The following is a 16390-nucleotide window of genomic DNA, read 5'->3' as shown; positions in this document are numbered from 1 at the left end:
AGTGTGTACTTAGCATTACAACAAGCTTGAAGCCTGTTTATCAGTTTAGATTTATTAAACAAAACATAATTTTAAAATGTATATGTTGTTTAATATTCATTTTTAGACATCAGCTTGGTGTTTTACGGAGAAATGTAAATGACTTTAGCCAAAAATGTTGACAGCCCTAAATTTGACACCCACGTGCTCGCCTGTTTACACTCGTACGCACTGACGTCACTAGACAAACCACGCCCCCACGTCGCCAACCGAATGGCAGTGCTGCACTAAACAAGAAGGCGAGAAGAGACCAGGAAGAGTTTACCGCATTTTGTGGCGCTCGAAAACGTCCGGTTTGAAAACATTAACACCGGAATCCACTCCTCAGACGCACTCATGGAGGATGCAGAGACAGGTAATCCACTACTTTCAGCCTTTTGTTGTCTGTTTAGTGCGATTTAAAAAAAAATACAACTTTAGCCACACGAATGGGAAACCAACCGAGCTTACTTTGAGCGATAGTTTTTCAAGCTTAGTTAGCTCTAAATTTGCCCCTGAAGTCAATTGTGACGTCGACAGTGGCTGAAAACGTACCAGAACTAGAACGGAAGTGGGTGTAATGGAGGAAATCATTTGTCATTCTCTTTAAAAGTCCAAACAATTGGGTTTAGAACGTGTCTGTACACAAAATGAACGTGGCTGTTGTGTTTACCTTTGTCTAAGCAAACGTTCCTGCGCTCTATATTTGAGATTATGAGTCGGCAAACAGGCTAAGATGTCAGCAGCTTGTTTGCAATAAAAGCAGGAAGTGAATAAAGCACAGGTATGCTACCTACCTGAGCAGTGGGTGTTTTGCCGCATGGGTTGGCAGCCTTTATTTCCTGAAGGCAACATGTGCAGCAGATGTGTTGCCACATTGTGCTACAAAGTGGACATGTGTGTGAGGTCAACACAAGCATGCAAATAAATACCTTCAATCAGGTTTTGTCAGTCCCAGAATCCTGAGTGTGTCTGATTCACACCCAAAGGAATGACTCATCATTAAGATTTGCTGACAAGCTGCAAAAATAAAATAAAAACAGGGTTTGAATCTGCAAATCATCTTTTTTTTTTAGCATTTAATTGTCTTGTAGCTTAATGTGGAGGCCGCACTGGAGCTGGTGAAGTTGGGTCCACTTCCGGCATGTAGTGCAAGGATACTTCACTTTGCATAACATGAATTGGCATCACTTGCTGGTAGCAAACGTCTGGCTCTCTCTCACATCGTTTTTTCCCCTCTTAGTCGACCGGGGAGGGGATGAGATTGATCATGGGCGCTCGTTTCTGTCTTATTAGATTTCCACTGAGACTCACAGCGGATGCTTTCAAGCCGCTCCAGAGAGACAGCAACAACATCACGTATTACTGATTGAATACGGCTTTTGTGGACATGTAAACAAAACATCATGTAAACAAAACATCAACAAACAACAGGGGACGTGTGCGAGGCGCTGACATATACGAGAACGGCGGCCGCCCTGTCTCGTGATTCTCGTTTTGGGCCGTCGTCATGTGACAGGCTATGCCGCAAATATTAGGCTAATTGGTCTGATGCTGCACTTCATCAGGCCGGACTCAAACAGCCGTTTGTTCAACGATGCGGCCTGCGTTGTTGTCCCAGTATTGAAGCCAGGAGATGAAATTAGTTCATCTGGTGGACATTTTGTTGTGAATCCAGTATGTGATGAACCGGTAGCCTTGGACGATCAATGTATTTCATTCCAAATCACATGATTTATTTCATTTACAGACCTGTGGCTCTCTTGTGTGGCTAAGTAGCATTCATATTATTATTATTATTATTATCATACAAGTGAATGGAGTGAGGTTCCACCAGACATTGGCGTATTGATTGTAGGACATTAGCTCAATCCTACATTAGCATAAGACAAAGAGGAGCTTTTGAGTTTTTGTTTACAATAGAGCCTGCCTTATGGAAATGGAGTGAGGTTCCCCATGGGGGCTAAGTTAGCTGGATGCTTAAAATGAACTCTATGTAATGTTGCAAAATATACATAATGTATACCTAACGTTGTATAAAAGACTTACATTTTTGTGGTATTGCTATTGTAGCTAATGAAATACAGACCATATCCACTTTACAGCTTGGTTTAAAGTGGTTCCACCAGGCGAGCTAACTTTGGTGAGTCGACTGCGGGACATTAGACCAATCCTTCCAAAGTATTACTGTGACTGTACGTATGTACTGTATCGACAATACAGCCTGATGTAGAAGGAAACCAGGCTGTTGTAGACTGGAGATGGAGTGAGGTTCCCCCAGGTTGGCTAACATGAGAATTTTCTTCTGAAGTTATGACATATTTTGATTTCATTGGACCTCACAGCTAGGAGACCAGGGTTCAATTCCACCCTCGGCCATCTCTGTGTGGAGTTTGCATGTTCTCCCCGTGCATGCGTGGGTTTTCTCCGGGTACTCCGGTTTCCTCCCACATTCCAAAAACATGCTAGGTTAATTGGCCACTCCAAATTGTCCATAGGTATGAATGTGAGTGTGAATGGTTGTTTGTCTATATGTGCCCTGTGATTGGCTGGCCACCAGTCCAGGGTGTACCCCGCCTCTCGCCCAAAGACAGCTGGGATAGGCTCCAGCACCCCCGCGACCCTGAGGAAAAAGCGGTAGAAAATGAATGAATGAATGGAAAGTGTTTTGTTTGTGGTCCAACTGGAAGATGCCCAGCAGGATACGTGGTGATCATCTACCACCACGCGTTGTCTTGACGACCTCTTACGCTCACTTTTTTTCTAATTTGAGATATCACCTTCCAGCATCCTGCTGTTCCTTTCCATCCTTGAGAGCAGCTGTCATATTATTAGGGATGCCTTTGCAGCCTCACACACACACACACACACACACATGCACACACACACACACTGTCTTGCCTCTGGCGTCCTCTTGCCCCCCCACCGTCATTCCGGATGACTAGCATTACCGCCGCTCCAAGATGCACAGGCCCGGCCCGGATTAGCGCTTGGCTGTAATCTGGGACACTGCAGATTACGCTTTTCATTTCATCGGCGAGCGGGGCAGGTCACGTGAGCGGCAGCCATCTCCTGGATGGATAGATGGATAGATGGATGGATGGATGGATGGATGGATGAGAGGGTGGGAAGCAGGAGCACGCAACATTACACTTCAGTGTTGGAAAGGATGGACTGAAGAAGGAGCGGGAAGTCCAACAAGGATGAGTCACATGCACGCCATCGGTGGAGATCCTTAGGAGAGGAGCGATCGGAGAACATGGAGCCTCTGGAAGAGTACCGCTCGCCTTTTGACTTTGAGCAAGGCGTCAATGCCAGCTACCTGTACCTGTCGCCCGCCTCCAGCGACACGCCGCCCAGCTCGCCGGCCCCCCTGAGCCGAGGTAAAACGTCAACGGGTTGGGTGTGGAAGTAGAAGAAGAAGGCTTTGTTTGTGGCCCAATGATCTCATCATGGCCGTCATTCAATTCACTCTTTGTATGCAGCAGCTCGTCACTTGATGTTTGTGTGGCGCTAACAAACAGGAAGTCATCTGGCAAACTTCTGTCTTTAGACTTGAAACTTCCTCTTTTTGTCTGGCATGTAATGTGGTTAAAAAAAAGTGGGAGTTTAAATCAAGTTTCACTTTAAATCCTTTTTTTCTACCAGGAGATGGAGCTTTGTCTAAACATTGTAGCAGTACTATGCTAGCGACCAAAAGGGGGCAGCATACTATGACCACGTCCTTACATATGGTTCACTTCCTGGGAATTCGCCAAGAATAACACCTACAATGTGTACAAATTGAAGCTTCTGTTAGATAATAAATATGTGGAACCGCTAAGCTAGCATCTTCCGCTACAGCAACCCCACCAACTCCCCCTTAAACTTATTTTCCGGGTCCCATTTTGTAGCGTTCTGTTTTTTCTTTTCCTCAAGCTGACTCAATATCACCCCCATTGGCGTAAAGTGGTATTACAAGATAAATCAACCCTCCAATGTAACATTCCTTACAAGTTTTTGGACACGCCTCTTTGTTCTGTCTATCAATAAGAGGTGGGACTTGTTTTGTTGTTGACTGGGCCGACAGCGCCACCTGTGGGCCGCGTTCCACACCGCAGTCAAGTGTGCATGATGATTAAAAAATTAAAAAATGTGTTTGTTTACCTCTCAGGTCACCAGCAGCGGCATCTTCTCGATCCTGTCGCCGAGGTGGGACAGGACGCGGCCATGACTGTTGGTCCCTCGTCACCTCCCCTCGCCATGACGGAGGAGGAGCGCCAGGATCTACAAATAGAGCTACTCAAGGTTAGTGACATTACACATATTAGAGCCTGGTTTATAGAGAATGGAGTGAGGTTCCACAGGCTGGCTAACATTAGCGTTAGCATAAGCCAAACACGACATTCTGTGACAGATGGTTATTATATAAGGTATTCTTGGGCGTTTCTGAACGTGAAGAGGATTAGCTCTGTGCTTCAGGTACGAGTGGAGCTTGTTTAAAAAAAGAAGTCATCTAAAAACTGACTTTTACTCTATTTTTGAAAGTTTCTAGCAGCTAATCAGCAGGGCATCGTCTCTCGCCCACGCTAACGTGGCATGCCCATAAAAGCCATAACTCGCCACTGGTTGTGTCCAGGTGGAGGACGAGATCCAGACGCTGTCCCAGGTGCTGGCGGCCAAGGAGCGACAGCTGGCCGACATCAAGAGGAAGCTGGGAGTGACGCCTCTCAACGAGCTCAAGCACAACTTCACCAAGACCTGGCAGGAGGTCACCACCTCCTCGGCGTACGTACTCCTCGTCGGGGCGGGGGAGTGGGCGCCGTGCCGTAAACAGGAAGTTGAAGGCAGTGTTGACACCGAAAGCACAATAACAACAAAAAGCTAATACCATGTTTGTGTTAAAGGTAGGCCGGCATTTGGTACAAGGGTTGTTCCACTCCAGCCCCGTAGGGGGCGACACATTACAACATGGACGCTGACTGATGCTCAGAAAGAAAGACTTGAGGTTTTATTTTCTGTAAAGCAATGTCGGAAGCGACCGCCACCATTCGTAGTGCCCGTGAGCCGCCTGGAACATGCTGCCAACTTGTGGGCTGAGGAGGTTGCCTACAGCCACAGCCGTTTGACTTATTTGAGACCCCGGCGACTATCGGGGGGTGTTGCGTTTGTCTGCTATGCTGTCATTTCCTCGCGGCTCAGTCAAGTATGGACCTTCTCTCCTTGGCAGGAAATGACTTCCCGTCTGCCGCTCGCTGTGGGGGTGGTGGGGAGTGTGGGGGCTGGGGGGGGCACATTTTCAACTTGTTTCTTTCTGTTTCAGCTATAAGAGGACATCCGAGACGCTGTCACACGCCGGCCTCAAGGCCACGGCGGCCTTCTCCAACGTGAGCTCGGCCATCAGTCGCAGGCTGGAGGATGTCAGGTGAGGCCCCAACACGACCCACCCCCTACCCCCCATCCCCCTGCCCCCCGTGGATGATTTAGATGGAATTTCTTCAGTCAGTTTCCTAGTTAGACACACTTGTTGCTCTGTCATCCTAATCATAATGCTAATGCTATTTTAAGCCCCCCCCATATCAAACCCCCTTATACATTTAACCCCCCCCTCCACACACACACACAAACACACTAAGTGAGGCTCTGTCTTGTCCCCCATGTGTGGATTAGCAAAATGCTAACAAGATTATGAGGCTCCTCAAAGCTGCTGATTGCTTAGAAATGCAACCTTGTGCATGAGTGGGTGGGTGGGGGTGCAATCAGGGTCAAAGAGTGTGTGTGTGTGTGTGTGGGGGGGGGGGGGGGTTCTCAAAATGAGATTGTGCCCCCCCTCCCAAAGTACAAAGGATAAGCACACTCACTCACAATCAGGCTTAATAGGATGTAGCAGGATCAACACCACTCAGTCGTGCGTGTGTGTGTGTGTATGTGTATGTGTGTGTGTGTGTGTGTGTGTGTGTAGTAAAAGTGTGCCTGTGATGCTGCAACGACCACTAATCCAACCCCCCCCAACTCTATTTTTTTTTAACGCTGCCGACTAGCAAGCGCTCTTTGCAGCACTCTGCTAGCATGCCTGTCATGAGGTAAGGCTGTCACTTTTGTCGCTCTTTTTTTTTTATGTCTAACTTTTAAAAAGCTTCCCAAAGATGGCAAAAAATGCTACAAAAATAAACACATTTTTAAATATATATTTATATGTATTTGCAAAAATAAATATTTTAAATATATTTAGCACGTATGACGTAATTGAATCATAACCTGCAAGTCAGTGGCTGGCGACTCGCATTATTTATTTAATGATTTTTTTCAGGAATGCCCCGACTTTCAAGTCCTTTGGGGAAAAAGTGGAGACATGGAAGGTAAAAAGAAATAAAATGCACAATATTTGTCATGACTGTTATGGATTGACTGTATATGATGTATCTATTTAACAATATCTTTATTTTAGAGCATGATGAGTCCGTCAGCGTCAAGCGCCGATGTCGTCGGTGAGCAAGAGAGCGGCGTTCCCTCCACAGAGCCTCAACAGGAGGACATGCCCACCCAGGAAACACCCATGCACTGAGACCCAGCTCAAAACCAAATGGCCAAAACCGAACCCCTCTCTGACGCGGAAACGCCGTCTGTCACTGTTTGACCTTTTCATGTGCCATCCGCCTCCTGTTGGCAACTTTTAGTTTTGTCACTTTGAGGCCAGTCGCTTTAATTTAAAGTCGTCTTTACACTGTTCTTTTTTTTTTTGTTACAAAGCTACCACACCTTTACTTCCTACTAACTACACATTCCACTGCCCCCCCCCCCACACACACACAGATATAGTCAAGGTTGGGCCATGTGAGTGTGTCCAAAGTCAATATTTGTCCATCATTGTTGGCAGAGCTGCTGCTGCAATGTTACAAACTACACACTCTTCCATTAATGTGTGTGTGTGTGTGTCAAATAGTTAAAAAAAATAAAAATCTTTCGTCACTGCACTGCACTTAAAGTTGTTTTTTTGTTTAAAAAAAAAACCCCACATATTAAAGTGCTTCATGAACCCTCCAGATAGTTATTTTTTTAATGTGCATTTTAACATTAAAAACAAATTGATTTTATTTTTAGTTTAGTTTTATTTTGACTTGTTTAAATTTTATCATTTCTAATCATAATTTAAAAAATATATATATTTCTATGGGCGGCACGGTAGTCTAGGGGTTAGCGCACAGACCTCACAGCTAGGAAACCAGGGTTCAATTCCACCCTCGGCCATCTCTGTGTGGAGTTTGCATGTTCTCCCCGTGCATGCGTGGGTTTTCTCCGGGTACTCCGGTTTCCTCCCACATTCCAAAAACATGCTAGGTTAATTGGCCACTCCAAATTGTCCATAGGTATGTGATATGTGATATGTGAGTGATATGTGATATGTGAGTGTGAATGTGCCCTGTGATTGGCTGGCCACCAGTCCAGGGTGTACCCCGCCTTACGCCCGAAGACAGCTGGGATAGGCTCCAGCACCCCCGCGACCCTCGTGAGGAAAAGCGGTAGAAAATGAATGAATATATTTCTATGTACAGCTTCTAATAGAAAAGGACAAAAAAACACCACTTTTTAGATGAAGTTCCCAGTTTGAACAGAGGAGGGCGACAGGACACCAAGACAATACTGACTACCTCCGGGTAAGTCGTGTCAAAATAAGTGTTGTATCCGGCAAAGCCATTACAAATATGACCATTCCGTCCACTTGATAGTACGTATGTGTACAACTATATAATGTAAGGTTTGGCTCGCTGCTACAATCAACAGTGATGACGTCACAGAAACCGGAAAAAAAGACAAGTGGACACAAGTTTTAACAAAGAGCTGCCAACAAAACAAACCCCAAAAAAACTTTATTCCGTTAAAATCTCCAGATTTGTGTGTTGTCACATCTGGAGTTAAAAAAGTTGTACAAACAACAACAACAGCACCAGAACGCAAGTGTCAGTAAACACATTTTACGACAAGGAAGGATGGCATTTTCTATGCGCGCGCACACGCACACACACGCACACACACACACACACACACACACAAATAAAATACAGGATTTAACAGTCAATTTTCATGGAATATTCTGGAAAGATTATTATTTCATGTGACGACGTGGTGGAACGCCATAAAAATAAAAAAAAACCTTGGTGCGATAGAGTACTATTTGCGATAAAACATCCATCATATATACTTCTATATACACTGTATATATTGCAAGTGCTTGAAGGGGAGACTTGGATTTTTTTGTTGGAAAACCCTTTTCCATCTGTATAGCGATTTTTCTTAGCTGGCGGCTTTGTTGTCACCGTTAGCGGCATGATTTTAGGCTAAGCTAAGAGACGGACGGCTCTTTGGCGAATCAACTTTCCTTTGACGTTTGGTGAAAAGAAAAATGCTGGCGCTAGTGGTCACGTTCTTGTCACACAAAAAAATTCTATATTTATATATATATTGAGAGAGAGAAGGATAGAGCGATAATTAGCTACCTTACAGGAAACTAGCAAGCCAGTAACTCCTCAGTAGCTTGTGTACTAGCATATTCATTTTGCCGTTAAAGTGACAAAACCAAAACAAAACCAGGGCACAGAGACGCAATTTGCGACCTCATCTTCCAAAAATCCAACCATCAACCTCATTAGCCTGCCTAGATTCTGCTCCCGCTAAGAAACAACGCCCCTGGCTAGCTTAAAACGTGTTTAAGACAGTTTAGCTTAGAGTTAACACATCACAGCTTTGTACCGCAAAACATGAGAAATGACATCCATCTTGAATTTTAGGTGATGTTTCTGACCATAGCTAACCTATGCTAACATACCGTTAGCTAAACTGAGACCAATCCATTCATTTTGAGCGTAACGTAATTTTGTTGTCACTTGAACTAAAAATGTATATTTTTTTTGAAAACGTGACTGTATTTTGACATTTTTCGGTGTAAAAATGCGGGCCAAAATGTGGACGACACGTGACAAGGAGGTGAACAGGGACGGTTAGCATGCAACATGCACCTGGGCGGACTATTTACACTTACTTTGCGACAGTTAATGGGGTTGTTGAGGTCATCTTTGTAGTCCAACAGCCAATGAGAAGGCCCCGGTTGCATATTCACGATCTGCATCGTTCCCGGTTTTTTTTTTTTTTTTTTTTTTACCGGGCTGACACAAATTGAAGGAGGTGTGGCTCGTGCTCTAAAAGCGGGCGTTCTCATTGGCTGTTGCGCGCGCTGCTTGCTTGCTGACTGAGTTAGTGAGGCTTTCCGTGATTTCCCCAAACACGACACCGACGGGGAATTATGTACAAGCCCTTGGTAGGAAGGGAGAAAACGGGAGCCGTTCGAGAAGAACGACAAAGAAAAACGGGGAATTCTTTTTTTTTTTTTTTTAAACAACCTAGTACAAAAGTCCGCCTCTTTCCGAACGCTAAATCTCACAGACGTTCCCGCCGGCCGGCACCGCAGACATTCCAACATGGCGGCTCCCCATGGGGAAGCTCCATCAAGGCACATTCAGGAATCCAGAAGAGACTCAGAGGACGCTAAAGTCGCGTCTTTCCTGTCTGTGGGAAGGACCGCCCCCTCCCGTTTAACCTGTCAACATGGTTGCCATGGAGACATACCTCCATACATCTACGCTCTATACACCAAACTGGATTAGCTACAAAACGGATTCGATTCAAAGCTCATTTCATTTCTGTTCACATCTACTTGCGTATCCAGATCGAAAAATGTTTGAATGACGCTTAGAAAAAAGGTCCAGATTTGATCCGGAATTTGTCCAAATCTGTTTACATGATCAGTATTGAGATTGGTGTAGGTCCACATCCCAACACAAAGATATCCTCACTGATACATTTCTTTTCATATTTTTCCTTATTTCTGTTTCAAAAAAGGATCCAAATCAAATATATACACACACCAGATTGAATCCAAATTAATTTGCATCTGTTTAGCTGATTTGATCTGACTGGGGGTGTGAGTTATCTTTACAAAAACAATCCAGGTGTAAAATCTGGATCCAAATCATGATCCTGTTGGTTCATACTGCAGCTACACACATTTTTTTACACGTCTGTAAGGAAACACAATCTGGATCCTAATTAAGCTACAAATCAGATTTGATATAAATCTGTTCCGATCCAGATCCAATTTTCCATGTATCCAGATCATAAAGTCAAAAGTGAATCCATTCACTCTTAGCTCAGACATATCTACAACTAGTGACAAAACAGATTTGATCCGAATGTGTTCAGGTTTTTTGGGGCGTTAGCTTTACAAAAATGATCCAGATCCAAATCCTGATTCTGTTGGTTCATCCTGCAGCTACACACCACATTTCTTCCAAACGTGTTCAGTTTGTTTCTTGAACTCATTTATATCTGTAAAGGATCTGATCTGGAACCTGATTAAGCTACAGTCCAGATTTGATCTTAATCAGCTCATGTTTTGGGGGTCCTGTTGCAAATCCAGATCATGCTCAAAAGTAAATCCTGGATAAAGATCCTGACTAAGATCTACATTTGATCAAATTCTGTGCTTTTTACTATAAATGAAGAGGAGCCCAATTCCAGATCCGGATCCAGAGTGAATCCTGATTTAAAAGGTAATGCAAAGAAAAGCGTGAGAGTCACGTGCCACATAGTGTAGGTTGACACAGCACATCGAGTAAGTACAGTGTAGCTTAGCTTGACTGGGTAGAAGATTAGATGACAAATGTCGCCCTCTGGTGGCCAACACATGCCATCGCGGGTTGTAAACAAGCAAAGCTTATTCAACTGTCAACATGTGAAGGGTGTTGTTCCAAATAGAATGTGCATACAATACACACACATAAATATATTTGTGTGTGTGTGTGTGTGTGAGAGAGAGAGGGGAGGCCCTCATAACTCACACATGTTGATTTTAACACCTTTCCCAAAAGCGGAATAATGACATTGTGTTTTATTGTCATTGAGCTTATAAATCACCACCAGAGCGGCCTGTTTTGTTTTGTTTTAAAGAAAGGCGTCATCTCAGCGGGTAAACACCAGCAAGGAGAACAAAAGCGGCAAGCAGCTGCCCCTCCTCATAAGTATTCCTGTCACATGACTAGTATTCCCATCACAACACACCGGCGCCTTTTTAATTGTGTGTTTGCTAGCCTCGTTTGTGTGCTAATGTTGGCCTCTCTCATTTAGCGCAAGCCTAACTAAAAACGAGCGCTATCACGTGCCGGAGGCCATGTTGGCGGATAAAATGTTAAAACGGGTTATTTGTCAGGTTTTGCGCCTGCTTGTCAAATAGACCTCCGCCAAGGCCAACAACTTGTAAACACGGTCTTATTCTATCGAGAAAAAGGGTAAATAAACATATTTTTAACAAAATAACCATCTTTTTTGAGTGTCCTGAACTCAAAAATATCTCAAAAGGCTCGGAGGCAAGTGTAGCGGGTAATCCTGGTGCGTAAAAAGTTAGTTAGCTATGAAGTCCATGTTTTGCTTACAAAAACCAAGCATAGACGAGTGAGAGAAATAGTCCAATTTGGCCGTTAATGTGGGCTCACGATCCGATTGGACGAGTTGGTGGCAAAGGACGGACAGGAAGTCCAAGTTTTCCACCGTGGCTCAGTTTCAGCCAGGAAGCTTTCCAGGGTACGGGCAAGCGTGAAGGAGGAGCCAACGTTACAAAAACAAAAGCCACGAAATAAAAGAGAATATAGATTTATATGGAAAGCATCAAAATCCAAATTAAATTAAAAAGTTTGTTTTCTTTGCGAATATATAGATGTTTTATCAACAACTGGTACATTTTGTTTGTTAATTCCCAACGGAATACGGAAGAAGCACAATGATTCTTTTTGTGTGTTTTTTTGTTTGTTTGAAGGAAGCGATGTTAAGGTCGGCGCTCCATTCCACAGCACCAGAAGCGTGACGGCCGCACCACTTGTGTCGTGCTTAACAAGCAAACTACTTAAACAGCATAGCAACACTTTTGTGGCGTAACACAGAATAAATGACAAAAATAAAGACTCAAATGGATACAAATTCAGAAAAAAATGATACATCGGTACGTGTTAAGTCGCAAAAGAAAAAAATCTGTAAACTTTTTTTTTTTTGGCTTTAACGAAGTTGTTTTCCGCCTTTTAGCCAACTAGCGACAATAACAAAAAAATATGAGTGAACATTCAAAAAAAGCAAACTACACAGTGACCTAATCAAGTGCTTTTTAAACCTTGCTGGCGTCCTGTGATGTCACATGACCGCCTGCCTACACATCTATAACCCGGGAGTGCTCCCATAAGTGCCTCTCTTTTGGTTTCCGGCCTTCCTCCTTTGGTTGGATCGCGAGTGCCAAAAAGCGTGAATAAAAACTAATGTTGCTCCCTTGGGGAAGAGGAGGAAGGCGTGGGGTGGGGGGGCTTTAGGGTGGTGGACGCTTCTATTTCACGACGTGGTTTTTTTTTCCTCGCTAAACAGTCTTGGTTTGACCAAAAGAGAAGACGAAACAAGCGTAAACATGGCACCGTAAGAAAAACGCAAGATAAAAGAGCTTTTGGTTGCGATTGGAGGAACAAGTCCACAATGAGCTGCTGGTTTCTGCTGCCGTTAGCATCCCGATCCCTGATAAAAGCAAACGAAAAAAATGACTCCTGTTCCCAAAATCGCCACGCGTTCCCTCAGGTGCGCTAGCTCGGACAGGACGTGATGCCGGCGCATTTCCTGGGGAAAAGTCTTCAAAAGACGAGATGTCTTCTTTTGGATACAGAAAAAGTTGTCTTTGTTGCCAAAACCAAAGTTTTCAGTCTTTTGGACCCTTCGTTCCTTGGTGTTGGAACCAGAACCAGAACAAAATATCGAAAGATGCAACACAGACAAACAAAACCAGTAAAGAAAAAAAAGATACGCTTTAGCTGCACTGGGTTTTCCCAAAAGCGGGAATGAAAGAGATGGCGAGGCGAGGCGGGGGAAACATCCCCGCTTCCCCCGCCCACTGCTGGAATGGATCTGCTTGCTGAGCTGCAAGGGGGCGGAGCCAGAGCTTGACGGACAGATTTGCGTTTTCTGAGCTGAAGAGAATGCATGCAACATGAGGCCCCGCCCCCCACCACACCACACCACCTTCCACGCGTTAAAATGACATCGAGGCGCGACGCGTGCGAGACGTCGGGACTCAGTCGGTGAATCTCTGGCAGGCCTTCTTCCAGCGGCAGGCGGTGCACCACATGTCACGGTTCTCCATCCCATACACTTTGCGGCACTTCTTGCCTTCGCCACGCACCTTACGGCTGCAGAGGGGGGGATGATGCAATATTGGATGGGTGTTTTAGTGTGCTCCCAAAAGATGGGCGGGGTCCGTACCTGAGGGCTGTGGTGGCTCTGGGCGGGGACGAGAGGACGGCGATGGTCTGGGAACGCTGCTCCCCGAAGACATGACTCTTACTGGGAGATGCCTGAAGGAAAAGGTCCCATTTTAGGGTATTTTATAAATATTTGACGGGGAATTTCAATGATTTATTATCACATCATATTAGTGATATTATTATTTCATTATGTGACTATATTTACGATAATTTTTTATTTTATATATGTATCTATCACATATATTCTTTTTATTATTTTTTTTATATGTAATATTTGTTATATTATTCATTCATTTTCTACCGCTTTTCCTCAAGAGGAAGCTATCCCAGCTGTCTTCGGGCGAGAGGCGGGGTACACCCTGGACTGGTGGCCAGCCAATCACAGGGCACATATAGACAAACAACCATTCACACTCACATTCATACCTATGGACAATTTGGAGTGGCCAATTAACCTAGCATGTTTTTGGAATGTGGGAGGAAACCGGAGTACCCGGAGAAAACCCACGCATGCACGGGGAGAACATGCAAACTCCACACATAAATGGCCGAGGGTGGAATCGAACCCTGGTCTCCTAGCTGTGAGGTCTGCGCGCTAACCACTCGACCGCCTTACCGCCCATTTGTTACATTACATTATCTTTATGATGCAACTACATTTATTGTAGATATACAAAATGAATATGAAAAGGGGGAGAACATGAAAACTCCACACAGAGATGCCCGAGGGTGGAATCGAACTTGCGTCTCCTAGCTGTGAGGCCTGCGCGCTAACCACTCAATCACTGTTTTAATATTTAATGATATATAATATGATTTATTCTATTAGTTTTATTCTTATTTCAAATAATGTTTCAGTAAAAGTGAAAGCTACGGTTTTATGAAGTTTTAATTGAGCAAAAAAGCGTCTAAAGCTGCTTGTGTTGTCGTTTCCTTACCGTGTTGCCCGTGAAGGTGACGGGTGGCGACTGCCAGGAGATGCTAAAGCTGGAGCTGTTGGTGGGAGTGAAGCTGTTGGAGGCGGAGCCGGCGGAGTTGCTGCCGTTGGACGGGATGGACACCGGGGCCGTGGCCTGAGGGCGGAGGTCAGAGGGTCAAAAAGGGGCTGCACAGAGGAAAGGAGGTGTGGGTGTGTGTGTGTGGAGGGCGTGGTCTCACCTGGTAGGCGTGGTCCGTGTGGATGAGGTAGAGCGCGCTGGGCGCAGAGCGGCTGAGCGGCGTGGCGCTGCCGGCGTGAGGCTCCTTGGTGTCGCAGGGTGGCGGCGGGTGCGGCGGCCTGTGGGAGTCGGGCGGCTGGCTGAGAGCCGGGTTCAAAGGCGGAAGCGGGGAGAGCACAGAGGGCGAGACGGGGGACAGGCTGCTCAGGCCCTCGGCCACCGAGTCGGTGTTGAGCTTGATCTCCGTGTAGTAGAAGTCCTCCTCACCGTCGCTGCAGTCCGAGTCGCAGTTACGCCTAAGCAAGAAGTCAGCGTTAAAAAACAAAAAACGGTGTGTGTGTGTGTGTGTGTGTGTGTGTGTGTCGTACCCCAAGTGGATGGTGCGGATGTGCCTCTGGATGCCAGCGGAGGTGCTCAGCACTTTGCCACAGTTCTTCCACAGGCACTTGAACATCACCTTCATGGAGTTCTACACAAGGCAGGAAATGTCATTAAAGCGGCGTCCACCAGTAGAGAGATGATGTTTTTCATGATTGCACCCCACCCCCCCCCTTTCTCAAACCACTTAGGAAGCTGATTTCATTTTGACAAGATGTTTTGTCTGGTCTCACAAAAACAAGCCAACAATCATGTATCCCTGGTGCATTATTCCTGTGCAGTGCTTCCCAGCATTTCACAGGTAATTAAATAAGGAGCGTGTTAATAATGTCATGCCAAACATCGCCTCCATGCGTGTAATGCGTATGTCACGTGGTGGGGATCTTTTTTTCTCCTTTTCCCCACTCCTCCCCACTTTAATCCTTCGTTTTCAGCCTAGCTCGCTCCACACACACGCGCGGCCTGCTTGTGTTGCTCCCCAGTTAACACGGTGGCCATGTTGCCACATGCGGCATGAATGCATGGTGGGATGACGGCGGAAGGAGTAGGGAAAGGATCATGGCTGATGAGGAGGAGGGGTGACACCGAGCTGAGGTTGTGATGAGATGTCAGCAGAGTGCAGGCATGAGCTGCGGTGATGTGTGTGTGTGTGTGTGTTTATAACAAAGACTCCACGGGAGCACATTGCCGCACGTCCATTTCAGGCGTATTATCCAAAGGGTAGTAAAATAAAAAGGGACCCCAGAGGGTGGAGTCCTGGGTAGAGCGTATTCGAGATCCCTTGGTTTATAGAACAATGAAACATTAAGCGCCTTGTTTAAACTACAGAAAAACAAGGGGAAAAGCGGGACAAAAGGACGTGGAACGGCCCGTTTAGGAAGCTGACTAGTTGGGTAAGAATAAATTGCGCCCTCTGCTGGTTGCTACCAAACTGTGCAATCCTCCAGTTCAACAAACAGGAACTGATACAATATTGGTCGCCCATCACGAGAGCTACTGTTACGTATATTAGTGTGTACGAGTTCCCCCCCCACCTTGCGCTTGCGTGGTATGGGTTCGTCGAAGAGCAGGCTGCTGCCATCCTGCTCGTCCAAGCTGGGGTCCTCAGGCCCGACGGGGCCGTTCCCCACGCCGCCCAGGCTGGGCACGCGGAAGGGCTTGAAGCTGTCAGCGGAGAGCGGCGGGGAGGGTGTGGACGGGTTGGACTGGTCGCTGGGAGCGGACCAGCTCCAGTAGCCCCCCGACGAGCTGTTGCTGGACGGGGTGAAGGGTCCCGCCGAGCCGTTCTCCTTCCAGGAGCCGCTCAGGGCCTCTTAAAGAAAAACATTCATGGTGGGAAAGTCAATTAAATTCAGACAAGTTTATTTGCACTTCACACAAAAGGCACCGCTGTGTGTGTACAAAGGGAGAAGAAATGCGAGGCTAGACTTTTTCAGGGTCTTTCTTGTTTCAGATCAAAGACATGCTTCTTTTCAATATCTGCTCAATAAAAGAGCGTTGTGATAGAAACTCTCCCAA

The 16390-nt window shown here is 45.7% G+C and overlaps 2 protein-coding genes across 5 annotated transcripts in view; one reads left to right on the top strand and one right to left on the bottom strand.

The window, feature by feature from the left end:
• Positions 1 to 227: 227 nt before the first annotated feature.
• On the top strand, positions 228 to 6971 carry tpd52 (tumor protein D52). Of its 4 annotated transcripts, none has more exons than XM_058046883.1 (7): positions 228 to 394; positions 4172 to 4305; positions 4637 to 4785; positions 5321 to 5422; positions 6039 to 6080; positions 6308 to 6356; positions 6446 to 6971. In XM_058046883.1, the coding sequence occupies exons 1-7, from the start codon at positions 376 to 378 to the stop codon at positions 6560 to 6562; spliced, it is 612 nt and encodes a 203-aa protein (XP_057902866.1). In that variant the 5' UTR covers positions 228 to 375; the 3' UTR covers positions 6563 to 6971. The 4 variants fall into 4 exon arrangements, with proteins under 4 accessions (XP_057902866.1, XP_057902867.1, XP_057902864.1 ...); XM_058046881.1 differs by lacking the exon at positions 228 to 394 and adding an exon at positions 2771 to 3401; XM_058046882.1 differs by lacking the exons at positions 228 to 394; positions 6039 to 6080 and adding an exon at positions 2934 to 3401.
• An 86-nt stretch (positions 6972 to 7057) lies between these two features.
• Positions 7058 to 16390, bottom strand: part of znf704 (zinc finger protein 704) — a 39156-nt gene continuing 29823 nt past the window's right edge. Inside the window, exons 4-9 of the mRNA XM_058046869.1 lie at positions 15907 to 16184; positions 14863 to 14963; positions 14496 to 14790; positions 14276 to 14410; positions 13336 to 13427; positions 7058 to 13262 (exon numbers count right to left, since the gene is read on the bottom strand). Of these exons, the coding sequence (XP_057902852.1) occupies positions 13148 to 13262; positions 13336 to 13427; positions 14276 to 14410; positions 14496 to 14790; positions 14863 to 14963; positions 15907 to 16184 (1016 nt within the window). The 3' untranslated portion in view covers positions 7058 to 13147. The remainder of the gene's footprint in view (positions 13263 to 13335; positions 13428 to 14275; positions 14411 to 14495; positions 14791 to 14862; positions 14964 to 15906; positions 16185 to 16390) is intronic.

The sequence above is a fragment of the Doryrhamphus excisus genome, chromosome 14 (assembly GCF_030265055.1).
Source record: "Doryrhamphus excisus isolate RoL2022-K1 chromosome 14, RoL_Dexc_1.0, whole genome shotgun sequence".
Taxonomy (NCBI): Eukaryota; Metazoa; Chordata; class Actinopteri; order Syngnathiformes; family Syngnathidae; genus Doryrhamphus; species Doryrhamphus excisus.
The sequence above is the reverse complement of the archived record's forward strand: the minus strand, read 5'-3'. Positions and strand labels throughout refer to the sequence as shown.